Raw genomic sequence first — 13,376 nt, 5'->3', positions numbered from 1 at the left:
TGGTTTTAACCCCTCTGTGACCACAGTGGATGAGGTTACTCGGGTCAACCTGAACCTCAGTATCTCCTTACCTTACCTGGTGGGTCAGTGAAAATTCATTCACCAGCCATATTTAGTAATGGGATGCCAAATGTATTTCCTGCATTTCCTATGTCCATATATGGTTTCCACTCACATGGTATTTTTCATGAAGGCTTCAGCAACGGCAAACAGCTTTCATCCAGAACAGCTGTGCAGAAGCCCAAACTCCATGTTGATTGACCCACGCATGAAAGCTCATCTTGTTCATGTGTCAGACCCAACACACTCACTCAAACACACACAAACGCAGTCAAACACACACACACACAGAGCGTCTGTCCATCAGTCCTCCTTTCATCTCTTCACTCTTCATCCCCAACGCCTTTGAAGTGGGACGCCCTGCAGTCTGTAGAATATACAGTACAGAGGAATGAAAAGCACACACATCTCTCTCTCTCTCTCTCTCTCTCTCTCTCTCTCTCTCTCTCTCTCTCTCTCTCTCTCTCTATCTCTCTCTCTACTTCCTCTACTCGCCCACCTCCCTCTGTCCACTCCCTCTCCATCCATAACTTCCTCTCACCTTGTCTCAGACTGAATGTCATCTGCACTGGCTTCACCATTACTCTCCATCCCAGCCATCATTTAATAGTAAACGTAAATGTATTCATTTGTGGATGTCCATCATCCATTTTGTATGATATGTTACGAATTTGCAATTTGTTATGGCTAACGTTAGCTAGGTGGCTAGGTGACTAATGTTAACTAGGCTAGGGGTTAAGGTTAGGGGAAGGATTAGGGGAAGGATTAGCTAACATGATAAGTAGTTGCAAAGTAGCTAAAAAGTAGTAAGTAGTTGCAATGTTGCTAATTTAGCAAAAATGCTAAAGTTGTCTGTGATTCGAACACACAACCTTTGGGTTCCTAGATATTCATGTTATACGCCCCCACCCATCCTCCCCAACCAACCACCCACTTTTCGTTTTTGGCTTAAGTAACCTTCTGTTTTATGTAACCATACCAAATGTAACATATCATACTCATTTGAGTGTCACAGATTTAAGTTGACTATGTTACGTCTTTGAGGCCAGGCTGACCATCCATCACCCATCTCCATTACCAGTACAACCCCCTGTCCACTCCATTCCATTGTGGCGCACTCAATCTGAGGAGCCATTAGAATGCTACTCTAAGCCCGTGTCATCATTAGTGCAGGTGTCCATTTTGTGTCAACACTGATTGGTCCAGAATGGAAGTTAATGTTAACTGAGAGAAACTGTATACTGGCAATAAGAGATAAGTGACCCTTTTGAAAAGAGGTTGTCTGACAATCAGACAGGAATTGATTAAATGGACAAAGGCTAATTTGATTCATGGAATCAATGAGCTATACGCTTTTATAAGCTACTGGGAGATCCAAGAGTCCCTTTTCATGTTAATTTGATTTGCAAAATAGAAGCTAGGAGCTAGCTTCATCTATACGGCTGAGTACTTGTTATTTAGGCTACAGTACAAGACGAGTCCATTTTCCTCATTTTCTCCATCCCAATACCCTTTTAATGTGAGTTCTTTCCCATAATAGAGTGATGGATGTGTTGTTGTGCATTGTGAACTTTACGCCCCTCAAATTTTCACGAGGCTGGTTCCAACGAGGCGAGCTGCCGTTTTCATAAGGTCACCAATGAAAAGATGGAGCGACAGGTGCAAGGCATTAGCCCTCGTTTGTTTTCTTACGCCGGAGCGTAATTAGTATGATGTTAACGCTAATTTGCCCCGCGGTGCGCTAACAAGAAGAGCACACATCGCTGAGGCAACCACCACAGGGGTGTATCTTCTCAGATATAGGGAGGAACAAAGAATCCTGACCTTTCCAGAGTCTTGCATGATAATGATGGCACCATGCGGGAGACGTTGGTGTCTCGCTTGAACTCTTCCCTGTGTCTCGTTGACTCTGGTTCCTCCAATGAGCCACATGTAGAAGGAACCATTTGCCTCCCTCTGCCCCCAAGACGCTATCTGTTCTCCCTATTTACATAATCAGCGGTGAAACCTAGCTAATGTCACATTTCTCGTTATTTCCCCAAAAAATCTATCATGCGCTGTGAATGCGTGGTGCGCTGCAGCCTATGAATGTGATGAATAATTAAGACTGGGAGAGTCCAAGGGCTGAACCTCACACTGAAATATTCAGCTGCCTCTATTTGCCCCGCATCTTTGATTGGCAGGTTATTAGGAATGTTCCTGCAGATGCGTAGTGGGAGGGTGGGGGGATGTGTGTGTGTTTGTGTATGTGTGGTTTGATTCGGAGGCGCGCGTGTGACTGTTTGTGATTACATCTTTGAGTCGGCCCATTATTACTCTCGAGGTGGCGTTCCAGAGGCACCCCCAGAGCTATCACACGTGTTATCATGCAGAAGTGCATTTTGGCGTAATCGATAAGCAGGCCTGGTAATACATACGGGGCGTTGACACAACGTCCTACCTATCAATCCTCAGAGAGATGTTCCCCTTATCTGCATGTAAAACTGTCCGTCTCTGACCTCCCTCCTTTCCATTGCTTATCTTCCCCTACATCCCTTTATCCCATTCCCTCCATTTTGTGACACAGTGAAAGAGCAGGGACTCGAGTAGTTTGCCAAAAAAACAAGATGGTGAATTATTGTAGCCCAAAACTTGCTTTTAGAATCAATGGAGTTGAAAGGTTTCCACTCCTGTGCCTCCATACCATTGGGATACAGGTGTTATTTTCTCTTCTGTGAATTCCATTGGTTGTCATGGTCAGTGTTGTGTCAAACTGCTCTTTAGAGCAGAATCTAAAGAGACACTGTGGCCGCCATAGGGGTGGACCGGAAAGTTAATTCTGCAATGCAATTAAACTGGGCATGAGAACTGCACACACACATCCAAACACACTCACTCACATACACACACTATTCCACACACACTCTATTCCACCCCATCAGAGTAAAAGGCCAAGCTTCCTCAGACTATTTTCACGCTAGATAATATGGGCCAATCTCTTACCCGCAGCAGCTACATTTTTTATATGGGCCTACAGAGAGATAGCTATCTGACACAATCAACCCCGTATCAGTGGCAGTCGCTGGAGTAGATTGTCAAACTGCCAAAGGTGCGTGTATGTGTGCACGTGTGTGTGTATGTGTATGTGTGCGTGTTCGTGTTGTATCAGTTGTGTTGAGATCAACAGAGTTCTAGTTGGAAAATGTCCTTTCTGCACCATCCAGTCAACCAAGTCACTTCATTGTCAAACTTCTCTTTAGAACCAAACTGTTGCAAAGTTTCTGTCTGCTCTCAAAGGGAATCAACATAGCAGTGTAACTCCTATGTCACATGGACTAACTACACCAACAACCCACTTGGTTCATTTATGAACAGAAACAATAACAGAGAGGGTTTAAGGACTGAGTCTAGTTTTTCTGTCTAGCCGCTATTAAAGATATTAACGGTGTTGTTGTTCTTCCAGTTTTGGATCAACTTGTCCTTCGTCACTGTGAATCATGTAACTTATGGATACCTTTTGGAAACAAAACACGTTTTATAAGGAGGATGGGATCCACCCAAATCATTTGGGTTCCTGGATCCTTTCACAGCATTTTAAGGCTGCATTAAGACAATGACTTAGCAATGACCCAAGCCCAGCTCAGCTAATCCCTAACATTGTGACGCAGAGTTGTCAAAATGCTTCAGCAAATGTACATTACAACAGGGGCGTCGGTAGACACAATATAAGTAACCTAATTTATGTCCCTCTAACTGCCCTGAATGCCACCACTGATCCTACAGCTATTGTATGCAGTAATCATGTGCCTAAGAACCAGATGTATACTGTTAGCACTGAGCCGGTGTGCCCTAGGAGGAAGTCCACTGTGTGCAGCTCACCCTGCACTAACATAAAGAACATGAGCACATCTAATGCTGCTAAGCTTCCCAGTAAAGCAATAAAAACAAGTATCCCAGAAGAAAAGTGCTCAAAATAGCCCATGTTAACATATGTAGCTTAAGAAACAAGGTTCATGAAATCAATAATTTGCTAGTAACAGATGACATTCATATTCTATCTCTGAAACTCACTTAGATAATACCTTTGATGATACAGTGGTAGCAATACAAGGTTATAACATTTACAGAAAATATAGAAATGCCAATGGTGGAGGTGTTGCTGTTTATATTCAGAAACAAATTCCTGTGACGATTAGAGAGGATCTCATGTTAAATATTGTTGAAGTAAAATGGCTACAGGTTCATCTGCCTCACCTAAAGCCCATTCTGGTGGGAAGCTGCTATAGACCACCAAGTGCTAACAGTCAGTATCTGGATAACATGTGTGAAATGCTTGATAATGTATGTGATATCAATAGAGAGGTATACTTTCTGGGTGATTTAATTATTGACTGGATTTCATCAGGCTGCCCACTCAAGAGATAGCTTCAAACTGTAACCAGTGCCTGCAACCTGGTTCAGGTTATCAGTCAACCTACCAGGGTAGTTACAAACAGTACGGGAATTAAATCATCAACATGTATTGATCATATCTTTACTAATGCTGCAGAGATTTGTTTGAAAGCAGTATCCAAATCACAATATTGTAGCCATATCTAGGAAAACCAAAGTTCCAAAGGCTGGGCCTAATATTGTGTATAAGAGGTCATACAATAAGTTTTGTAGTGATTCCTATGTTGTTGATATAAAGAATATATGTTAGTCCGTGGTGTATAATGACGAGCAAACAGACACTGCACTTGACACATTTATGAAATTGCTTATTCCAGTTACTAATAAGCATCCACCCATTAAGAAAATGACTGTAAAAACGGTTAAATCCCCATTAATTGATGAGGAATTGAAAAATTGAATGGTTGAGAGGGATGAGTCAAAAGTAATGGCAAATAAGTCTGGCTGCACAACCGATTGGCAAACGTATTGCAAATTGAGAAATCATGTGACTAAACTGAATAAAAATAAGAAGAAACTACACAATGAAACAAAGATCAATGACATGAAGAATGATAGTAAAAAGCTTTGGAGCACCTTAAATGAAATTATGGGAAAAAAGACAAACTCAGCTCCATCATTCATTGAATCAGATGGCTCATTCACCTCAAAAGCAATTGATATTGCCAACTACTTTAATGATTTTTTTCATTGGCAAGATTAGCAAACTTAGGCATGACATGCCAGCAACAATTGCTGACACTACACATCCAAGTATATCTGACCAAATTATGAAAGACAAGCATTGTAATTTTGAATTCCGCAAAGTGAGTGTGGAAGAGGTTAAACAATTATTGTTGTCTATCAACAATGACAAGCCACCAGGGTCTGACAACTTGGATGTAAAATTACTGAGGATAATAGCGGATGATGTTGCCACTCCTATTTGCCATATTTTTAATTTAAGCCTTCTAGAATGTGCGTGCCCCAGGCTTGGGGGGAAGCAAAAGTCCAGATACAATGCTATTTTACAGTAAACAAATTGACAACAAACTTTCAGCATGCTTATAGAGAAGGACATTCAACAAGCACAGCACTTACACAAATGACTGATGATTGGCTGAGAGTAATTGATGATGAAAAGATTGTGGAGGCTGTTTTGTTAGACTTCAGTGCGGCTTTTGACATTATCAATCATAGTCTGCTGCTGGAAAAACATATGTGTTATGGCTTTACTCCACCTGCTATATTGTGGATACAGAGTTACCTGTCTAACAGAACACAGAGGGTTCTTTAATGGAAGCCTTTCCAACATAATCCCGGTAGTATCATGAATTCCCCAGGGCAGCTGTCTAGGACCACTACTTTTTTCAATCTTTACTAACGACATGCCACTGGCTTTGAGTAAAGCCAGACTGTCTATGTATGCGGATGACTCAACACTATACATGTCAGCTGCTACAGCGACTGAAATGACTGCAACACTTAACAAAGAATTGCAGTTAGTTTCAGAGTGGGTGGCAAGGAATAAGTTAGTCCTAAATATTTCTAAAACTAAAAGCACTGTATTTGGGACAAATCATTCACTAAACCCTAAACCTCAACTAAATCTTGTAATAAATAATGTGGAAATTGAGCAAGTTGAGGTGACTAAACTGCTTGGAGTAACCCTGGATTGTAAACTGTCATGGTCAAAACATATTGATACAACAGGAGCTAAGATGGGGAGAAGTATGTCCATAATAAAACTCTGCTCTACCTTCTTAACAGCACTATCAACAAGGCAGGTCCTACAGGCCCTAGTTTTGTCACACCTGGACTACTGTTCAGTTGTGTGGTCAGGTGCCACAAATTGTGGTCAGGTGCCACAATTGCAATTGGCTCAGAACAGGGCAGCACGGCTGGCCCTTGGATGTACACAGAGAGCTAATATTAGTAATATCCATGTCAATCTTTCCTGTCTCAAAGTGGAGGAGAGATTGACTTCATCACTACTTGTATTTATGAGAGGTATTAACATGTTGAATGTCAGTTTGAACTACTGGCGCACAGCTCTGTCACCCATGCATACCCCACAAGACATGCCACCAGAGGCCTCTTCACAGTCCCCAATTCCAGAACAGACTATGGGAGGCACACAGTACTACATAGAGCCATAACTACATGGAACTCTATTTCACATCAAGTAACTGATGCAGGTAGTCCAATTAGATTAAAAAAACACCTTATGGAACAGCAGGGACTGTGAAGCAACACAAACATAGGCACAGACACATGCATACACACACACGATAACATATGCACTATACACACACACACATGGATTTTGTACTGTAGATATGTGGTAGTGGTGGAGTAAGGGCCTGAGGGCACACAGTGTGTTGTGAATGTATTGTAATGTTTTTAAAATTGTATGAACTGCCTTAATTTTGCTGGACCCCAGGAAGAGTAGCCTTGGCAGCAGCTAATGGGGATCCATAATAAATACAAATATAAATACAAATCATCAGGAAGGCTGAATCACACAATTAAATAGAACACTAAAGGTTATGAAGTCTTATGACATAAGCCACTAGTGTTATACATCTTGTCTATGGGCTGAATGCAGTGGACTTTGGTCTGTCGGGGATGAAAGACATCTGGTGTGGTCTAGCTGTGTGTCTGTAATGACCTGTTTATTTTATACCTGTTGTGGACAAAAAGTGTCCCAGAATGCTTTGCTTTAGCCCAAATCAATGACTATTCACAGAGAGTGTCCAATAGAAGAAAAATAACACCACACACACACACTCCACTTGCCCTGCATAGGAAAAATGAAAATCAATCAGCTTTTTCATTACACTTTTGATTCGGGGCACTTTATGATAATTATTTCCACCGGCCACGACCAAAAATAAAATGTTATTTTTCTTCCAATCAAATTACCAAACTGGCCCCGAAAATTGAAATAATAATCAAGGGGCATCCTGTGACGTTTGATTTATCCTCACGCCTCACGCCTCTCTGTTCCCGGTAGAGAGCATTGATTGGCAGACATTGATCACAACTCGAGCTAATTGGACAAATGCATTCAATATTTAGCTATTTTTCAGTCTGCAAAATAAACATGAGTGCCACGGAGCATGTCCAACATCATTGTTATTCCAGTGAAACAGTGAGAACAGATTGCTTGATTAGAGGCAGGCCGGTCAAGGTCAGTGGAAAATCCATAGTCTACCCCGAGTTTTGTTTGCCGAGGAAGTCTCCCAAGGCCTTATTCATTTAGTTTTAACTTCAGTCTTAAGTATCAAACGGGCAGTGTGTAGACTTTTGGTGTTATGCTGATAGCTCAGACTCTCTCTCGGACTGTCTCCATCTCCTTTTATCTCTCTCGGTAGCTAGTTTTCCATCCAATTGGCGCCAAATTTTCATATGAATATTCAAAAATCTGCATAAAGAAAATATGCGCATTTTCCCACCAGTGGTGTGTTTCCACCAAACGGAACTGTTGCGGATAAAAATCAGTGTGTGATGACGTAGTGCATACAAAATGTACTTTTTCACTTAAGTTTTAATCTAAAGTTCAGTGTGTTTCCATCGCATTTTCAACTCTACCGATAGTTTTATCACAAAAACGCTTTAGCCAATAGCTCTTACCCGAGTCATAGTAGGAGGACCACACACCATATCATCGCGTGACTCCAAGTTTACCATGATGGTTGTTATATCAATATTTGTGCCTAAAGGCATTTCCACTACCATTTTTCACATAATACATTTTACAGACACAAACGATCCCACCATGTCGAACAAACAAATTATCTGTTGCCATTTATAAAATTGCACCGAAACTACCTGTTTCCATCCCAGCTGTTGTGATTTTTTTATTTATACGGTATGACTGTACTCGCATAGAAACTGTGGATGGAAACATTTTAGTTTCCTTTCCTATCTCTCTCTTATTCTTGTTCTCTCTCTCTCCCGCTTCCCCTCTCCCACTCTTTTTGCTATCATTCCCTCTCGCTTTCTGTCTTCTACCCCCTTCCATTTCCCTCCATATCTCACATCTACGCCTCTTTCTTACTCCATCCCTTGGTATGTAGAAAGGGAGAGGTGGTTGGTGGTTAGCATGGCTCTGCATGCATTGTCTCTGCACCAGTGGTCTAGCGGACCAGGAGCAGGTGTTGGGTGTCTCTGACACACTAAGATGTGGGTTCAGTCAAGGAGAACCTGCCAGACTACCTCATTAGATGCCTCGTCACCTCTTTGTCTCTTCGCTTAGTGGGCTGCTGCAGGGTTGCCGTAACAGCAGGTGGCCACCATTTCTGCAGACAGCCGGCCTGCCACCACACAGGACAAGGACTAAATCAAATAAACTGAAATAATCATACACTTAGAGGGGGAAGTGGAAATAACGTTTTCTAGTTTATTATTTGGCAACAGGTACTTTGCAGCTTTTGAGTTTGTGCTATTACAGTGGTAAGAGGTGTTAATCTCTTTGCTCTGGGCATGACATCTGGAATTAATTTGCCAATAGAGTATGTAGTGTTGATTAATGCTATATGAGTAAAGAGAGATGCAGATATTCTAAATATATATGAGGTGGAAATGTTCTGTCTTCAGTCATCATCATCCTCCTCCTCACCATCGTCCTTTCTATTGATTTATTGACAATGCTCTGCATTCTACCCTGACAAATCGAGAAAGAGAGGTGTTGATTGTAAAACGTTGCTCTGGGAATGACGTCTGGAATTGTCTATGGATTGCGTAGTGTTGATTAATGTTAGTGTTAATTACTCTTTGACATCTTCATCCTCACCATCATCATCATCATCATCATTTCCATTTATCCCACAATGCTCTGCATTCTTCCCGGCCAGATAGAGGGGAGAAATCGAAACCCTTTGTTGTGCATCTTCTTCCTCTAAGCCGGTTTTTCATGCTGTGAGCTAGTTATAGTATTTCAGTCACGCATCTTGTTTATTTAGAAAATAAAATTAGATTGGAAGGCTGGGACTCAGAGAGCCGAGGCATCATGTGCTTGAGGCGAAGAGAGAGAAGATAGAGGGGGGGGGGAGAGACTCACACCTGAGTGTGGGAGCTGCTGCTACTGTTATAGCCTCTGTTCCTCAATCTCTCTGCAACATGGCTGCCTTCCTACCGACAGCCATTTTAGAGCAGTTTCCTTCCATGTATCTCCTCTCATCTTGAACAGCCCTAATGCCTTTGAGCAGGAACACTACAACAGAATAGAGTGGTGTAGCGGTGGAACAGATGAACACTGCCTCGAACTGTTCTCTCACTGCCTTCATCACATCCAACCATCGCATCTCGCACCTCATCGTCACCCCCCTTTCCTAATTTCTTTCCATCCCTCCCTCCCTCCTCTTCCTCCTCCCTCTCTCCACCTGCTCTTCTTTCTCCCCTGCCACACTGCGCTAAAAGAATACAACCAGGAGAAAGGGGAACTGGACTTGCCACGTTACTTTGTAGAAACTGAACGATTTTGATGTGAGAGAATAGGCTCTGTCCCAGGAAGCACTGCTTTGTGCGCGTCACATCAGGGAAGACATACCTACTATGGCTTAACAGCAGACAATGACAAGCACCTACCTTAAACCAAAGCTTTCTTTTTGGTAGTTTGATCTTCCACTGTACCACATGAAATAGGTATATGGAATAGTATCTATCATATATGACACGATGGTCTTCTTCTGTCCACAGCTGGGACAACCTACATCTTTGGGAGAGGAGGAGCCCTCATCACATACACCTGGCCCCCCAACGACCGGCCGAGCACACGGGCAGACCGGCTGGCGGTGGGCTTCAGCACGCAGCTCAAGGAGGCCGTGCTGGTCAGGGTGGAGAGCGCAGAGGGACTGGGAGACTACCTGGAGCTGCACATAGTAAGTGACTACCTGGGGAACTGCAAGGGGGGATATATGGGGGCATGCGTGGGGAGTTGGAGGCGGGACATCATTTGGGTAGAGGAGTACATTGGTTTTGCCTATTGGTGGGGTGTGTGGGTTGGAGGGACATAAAGTTGAAGGGGACAGTAGAATGGAGTGACAGTAGATTGGAGGGACAGTTAGTTGGAGGGACAGTAGATTGGAGGGACACTTAGTTGGAGGGACAGTAGATTGGAGGGACACTTAGTTGGAGGGATAGTAGATTGGAGGGACACTTAGTTGGAGGGATAGTAGATTGGAGGGACACTTAGTTGGAGGGACAGTAGATTGGAGGGACACTTAGTTGGAGGGACAGTAGATTGGAGGGACACTTAGTTGGAGGGACAGTAGATTGGAGGGACACTTAGTTGGAGGGATAGTAGATTGGAGGGACACTTAGTTGGAGGGACAGTAGATTGGAGGGACACTTAGTTGGAGGGACAGTAGATTGGAGGGACACTTAGTTGGAGGGACAGTAGATTGGAGGGACACTTAGTTGGAGGGACACTTAGTTGGAGGGACAGTAGATTGGAGGGACACTTAGTTGGAGGGACAGTAGATTGGAGGGACACTTAGTTGGAGGGATAGTAGATTGGAGGGACAGTAGATTGGAGGGACACTTAGTTGGAGGGACAGCAACTTCTTGGAGCTTCACATAATAAGAGACCAGGGGAACTGGGGGACCAAGGAGGAGCATGTCAAGAGATGGCTGGGTTTGAAGGGGTACAAGTTGGACTGGGGACAGTGGGGATATGGTTGAGCCACAGGGAGAAGTTGGTAGGTTGAGCTCATATTGTCCAAAGTTGGAGATTTACAGGTGAAAGTAACTACTCAAAGAATGATCATTGAGCAGCTCTTTACCTCTCATCCCATCTTACTAGTATTACAAACTAGTAATTACTCCATCCCTGCCACTATGACTTCCATATGGTCTAGGTAAAAGGTGTTTTAAAAGAGAACCCTGCCTAAGGATATCTTTATAAGGCAATTATAGGACATCAGGCATTTTAAAAAGGCATTAATGCTGCCTGTAAATTGCTCGTTGACCCATGTGATCCCTGCCTACCAACGAGATTCAAAGCCCATATTATTATTTTAATGGATGCCTTTCTGTTAATTATCTGCTCCCTGCGGAACCCACTGACTCTGTTCCACTCAACATGTCACCGGTGTCAAACACACACACATACACACACACTTTGCCTGCAGCTATAGAGAGAGACTGGTGCCAGCTGCTCCGCTAGACAGTGCCTGTGCTTTACTGTCTCTGTCTCCATGTTGCCTCTCTCTCTCAGGGCTCACACTGACTAACTACAGCCTTCAAGGCCTCCTCTCTCCTCTTTTCCTCTCCATCCTCATTCTCCCTATTTCAGCTTTCCTTAAAACGTATTTAAAAAAACCTGTGCCTATCTTAGGCTAGAAGATAATGAGTTGACAAGGAAAGTATGAAGGGGACAGCTATGCTATAACATGAAGATGAAATTGACAATCATTAAAATAGAAACAAATACGCGCAACATGTCCATAACCCATTTATCAGCGACGCTGATTATCGAGGGGGAGAGTGTTGGAAAGATTTTTCAAATACTGTGAGGACCTATTATAATTTGAATGGATGTAAAAAAAACAATAATAATAATAAAAAAATTTAGGACTTTGTTGACTTACTGTGTGAGGTGAAGAAAAAATGACTGAAAAGCACAGCTGGGCACTTTCCTACATTTTACATTTGCGAGAAGCAGACCAGGTACTCCTATGCGGGCTCCTGCACGCACTCCGTTAACATTAAGAGGACAGAGAAATCAGACACATGCTCATCACTCACATAAATGATGATATGAAATAAATCTAAACTTGTTTCTCACAAGTGTAGCAGGTTGTGAACTCTGCAAATAACGTTTCCACTCCGAGAATGAGAACGGTAAATTACTGTTAATAACACATGAATACACGACTGGGATTAACGCAAAATTGCCTGTTTTACAAATGGTAGGTTACCACGCGGTCATTCATAAAAGTGTATTGCGGGCCGACACTTTATAGCCTAGGCTACTATTCTACTTTGCGGGGATAGGAGCACGGCAAAAAAAGGGTGGCATATTGGCCTGGACCGGGCATGATCAGCGTTGATTAGTCTATAAACGAAGAAAAAAATTCTGTATCAAATTATACCATGCCAGGTTGGAGAGGACTGGCCCATTGTCCATTTGAATCAACATTAGCGCATTATAGGCCTCAGAGCCAGAACAACCTTGTTGACTGCTGCTGAATAATGAATTAATAGTCAGACACATCCAACCTTTTTAAAAGAAGTCCAAATTATTTATTTACTAGCAAGCAATGAAAACGTGCATTGTTGAAAAGAAAGTCCGCACATCAAACATTATTTTTTACTGAAGTGGCCTATCGCACTCTACACCCGTGCACATCATCAGTTGGAAAGAGTAAGAGATGTAGAAAGTTTAAAGATTTTTACCTCAACATAGTGTGAAATACACATATAAACAATAGGCTAAATGTAGGAACATTTTGCTGGGGGGCAATGAGGAGATTCCAGATCATTCCCCCACGGCCCAATCCCCCACGCATTTCCATGGCAATTCTATTGTATTGGTCGAGTTCGATTGACCTGTTTACCGCATCTGAAATCTGGCTCAGTGGTTGTACTTCAAACCACAGGTCAAGGTCAAAACCAATGTCCTCACTGGTATGTAATCAATAATCATACTAATGCTAGCATATCTCAGCAGTTATTGACAGAAACATATTGATAGTATTGCAATGGTAAACCATCTCAATCATCATTCATTCAATGCGTACAGTATTCATCACACAACTCATAGATTTTCCAATTGATCAGTCCACAAGCAAGATTGAGAAATTTCACAACTGAATCGTCACTTCCATTTGGCCCCAACACATAAATAAGTATAGTAGCCTCCCAGTGTTATCACACTTTATACAACGGGTGGTTTGGAA

The 13,376-nt window shown here is 42.6% G+C and overlaps 1 protein-coding gene across 5 annotated transcripts in view; it reads left to right on the top strand.

Annotated features, from left to right (window-relative positions):
- The window catches only part of nrxn2b (neurexin 2b), an 863,757-nt gene that overhangs the window by 731,533 nt on the left and 118,848 nt on the right, over positions 1–13,376 (top strand). For all 5 annotated transcript variants that reach the window (XM_084156410.1, XM_084156411.1, XM_084156413.1 and 2 more), the window contains one exon: positions 10,174–10,355. In XM_084156410.1, the coding sequence (XP_084012536.1) occupies positions 10,174–10,355 (182 nt within the window). The remainder of the gene's footprint in view (positions 1–10,173; positions 10,356–13,376) is intronic.

The sequence above is a fragment of the Coregonus lavaretus genome, assembly GCF_964263955.1.
Source record: "Coregonus lavaretus genome assembly, chromosome: 39".
NCBI classification, from domain to species: Eukaryota; Metazoa; Chordata; class Actinopteri; order Salmoniformes; family Salmonidae; genus Coregonus; species Coregonus lavaretus.
Note: the sequence above shows the minus strand (reverse complement) of the source record. Positions and strands in the feature narration are given on the sequence as shown.